This window comes from Aptenodytes forsteri, unplaced genomic scaffold (assembly GCF_000699145.1).
Source record: "Aptenodytes forsteri isolate BGI_AS27 unplaced genomic scaffold, ASM69914v1 Scaffold57, whole genome shotgun sequence".
Lineage (NCBI taxonomy): Eukaryota > Metazoa > Chordata > Aves > Sphenisciformes > Spheniscidae > Aptenodytes > Aptenodytes forsteri.
The window spans coordinates 2080268-2083471 of NW_008796220.1; the positions used below are offsets into that span (position 1 = coordinate 2080268).

The 3204-nt window shown below is 43.4% G+C and overlaps 1 protein-coding gene across 1 annotated transcript in view; it reads right to left on the minus strand.

Annotated features, from left to right (window-relative positions):
* The window catches only part of TFAP2B (transcription factor AP-2 beta), a 27776-nt gene that overhangs the window by 20266 nt on the left and 4306 nt on the right, over window positions 1-3204 (minus strand). Inside the window, 1 exon segment of the mRNA XM_019474564.1 lies at window positions 2321-2779. Coding sequence (XP_019330109.1) covers window positions 2321-2779 — 459 coding nt within the window.

The window sequence follows — 3204 nt, forward strand, 5'->3', positions numbered from 1 at the left end:
CCCGGGCGAGCGGGGCGCGGGTGGCCGCGGGGCGCACCGCTGCTCTCGGAGCCGTCGGGGGGAGGCACTCTCCGCGAGCGCTGTGCCCTGCCCGCAGAAGGGATGTTTGATTGGAAAAAGGAGGGAGAGCTGCTTTATTTGAGCTGAGCAGGACTTTTCCTTCTTTCTTTCTTTCTTTCTCTCTTTCTCTCTTTCTCTCTCTCTTTCTCCCTCGCTTTCTCGCTTTCTCTCTCCCCCCCTTCTTCTTTCCTTCTTTCTCTCTCTCTTCTCCTTTTTCCTCCTTTCCCTCTCCTCTTTCTCTCTCTATCTTTTCTTCTTTTTCCTTCTCTCTCCTTTCGCTCTTTCTCCCTTTTATATTTTTCTTTTTCCTCTCTCTTTCCCTTTCCTTCCCTCCTCCCTCTCTTTCTCACAAGAGCACAACAATTACCGGCTTTTCTTTGGGGAAAGTGTAAATATCAAAGCACAAACAGTACTTAACGTCTATCGGTTGTAGAGAGAAAGAAGGAGAGCGATCCCCTTTCTGCATTCACAGAGGTAAAACTCGCCTTGACCTGCAAGCCAGTTTCTCTGAGCCAGGAATGCGAGACGAGACCTGCGCATCGCGCCCGTGGGGGCCAGGGGCTGCCCCCAGGTCTCAAAACCAGCTTGGAAACCCGCAGAAACCAGCGACCCGACGGCCACTGAGCTCGGAGGCAGGAGCGAATCCAACCAGGAAAAAAACCCCTTTCTATTTCTAAAGCAACTCGCCCCAGCAAAGCTCGGAGATTTTCCCCTGAAGCCCTAGGACAAGCCTCCAGCCGATGGAACACAGCCCCTCTGCTGCTCTGCCGCCGCTTCCGACACTGATCAGCAGCAGGATCCTTTTTCACGGCTGGTTTTTTTTTTTCCTTCTCAGCCTCCTCTTTTCTCCTTTCTTTATCCCTTTCTGTAACTTTGAAGTCCGTATCCCATCCAGTGGTCCATATCTTTATTTATCCCAAGTCTAAATATATATATATATATATATATATATATATATATATATATATATATATATATATATATATATATATATATATATATATATATATATATATATATATATATATATATATATATATATATATATATATATATATATATATATATATATATATATATATATATATATATATATATATATATATATATATATATATATATATATATATATATATATATATATATATATATATATATATATATATATATATATATATATATATATATATATATATATATATATATATATATATATATATATATATATATATATATATATATATATATATATATATATATATATATATATATATATATATATATATATATATATATATATATATATATATATATATATATATATATATATATATATATATATATATATATATATAAATGATAAAATGATATATATGATCTATAAATTTGGGGAAAAAAAGGAATGGAAGGGGAACCCCTAAATCCCGAATGGTAAAGCCTAATTTAAGACCTGGCCCCTGGAGGCTCCAGCCTCCGGCTCGGGGGTCCCCACCGGTTGGCCTTGCCCTGCTCCAGCAAGGTGCAAACCACCCCAGCACCGAAGCTGTTAAGGGCCTTACTCTTTTTAGGAAATAACACGTGATGATGAGTTTCGCGTGGGATGGGAGAAGGCTGGGAAATACTGTGCTTTGAGCCCGGTGAAACTCCTTTGTTGCCCAACAGAGGGAATAAAACTATTTAAAATCAGTGCTACCCTACCAACTATTCTTAAAAAAAGAAAAAAAGGGGGAGGGGGGGTTGTTCCTGATCACCGGTTATTGCTTTTGGTTTGGGTTTTGTTTATATTTTCCCTCCCTCCCGGATGAAAAATGTAGTAATTTGACAGTTTCATCAAAATCCCTGAACTGCAGGAAAGAAGGGGGGGGGGGGGGGGAAGGGGGGAGCTGAGATTGCATGGGAAATAACCGGAATTTGAAAAGCCAGGCTTAAACTCTGGCAGCTTTTGAAACACGTGGAATATTTAGAGCAGTATGTCTGCCTTCCCCCTGCACTCTGCTGGCTTGCCATGTAGGGGAGGGTTTACAAAGCAAAGCCTGTGCGTGACAGCGATGAAATAAATTATCTTTTTAAAAAAAAAAAAAGAAAAAAAGAAAAGGTGAGGGAGGGGGAATATCACTGTCATAATCCCAGTGCGGAAAAAGGAGGGTAAACCACACCAGTATTGCTGTAAAACCCTCCCTGATCATTTCTAGCCGAGGGATGGGGGTTCAAGCCTGGAAGGCATCTGCATTGCCCAGGAGAAAGAAACGCGGTGCCTTACCTGGACCTCCTCCATCCCTGGGTGTCCGATGCCATGCAGGGAAAGGCTGTCCCCCATGCCGGAGTCAAGGCCATGGTGAGCTGAGTGCAGAAGGACATCTGGCCTCCTTACTGAGTGGTAGTCCCGCCTGGGGTCCAGTCCCGAGAGCTGGGGCAGGGCGGCCCGAGGCTGTGGCAGCAGTGACCCGGTTTCTGATCCCACCTCTTGCCTCTGCCTCTGTCCCCAGGGGTGCTGCTGGGGTTGGTGCAAGGGGTTTAGGGAGTAGGGGTCATTGACATGGGAGTAAGGGTCCTGGCTTTGGTGGTAAGGAAGAGGCTGGTAGGGGGGTGGGAAATAAGGCGGCTGGAAATCCGAGGATGGGGTGTGAGAGAGCGGAGGAGCGCTGGAGTAGGGTCCCTGGGAGACGGATCCCAGCTGGGACAGCCTGGAACTGTGGCTGGGCACTCCATCATGCCGGTCCTACAAGCGGAATGAAATAAAAACAACAAAAAAAGAGGACCTTTTAGAAAAAAAAAATAAAAACCAACAACAACAAAAAAGAAAGAAAGTAAAAGGAGCACAAACCCACCCCAAAATAAAATAAAAATGTAAAGAGTTGTAAACTAGGGTTCAGAGCTGCCCCCCTCCCCCACCGCGGATTAGAAACGTTCCCGCGTTTCGCACCCAGATCGTGTCTATTCCCAATAACTATCAAGAAGGGGGGAAGGGGGGTGGTGGTGGTGAGGGAGAAGTGCTAAATGTCATAATTAAAAATGTAGGACTGGTGCTCCATATGTGTGTATGATCTGTGACTTCAGTCCGGTAATGCGAGTCCCCCTCCAGCAGCCCCCCCCCAAATAAAACCAAAGGTTAAATAATAATAATAATAATAATAAAATAATAAA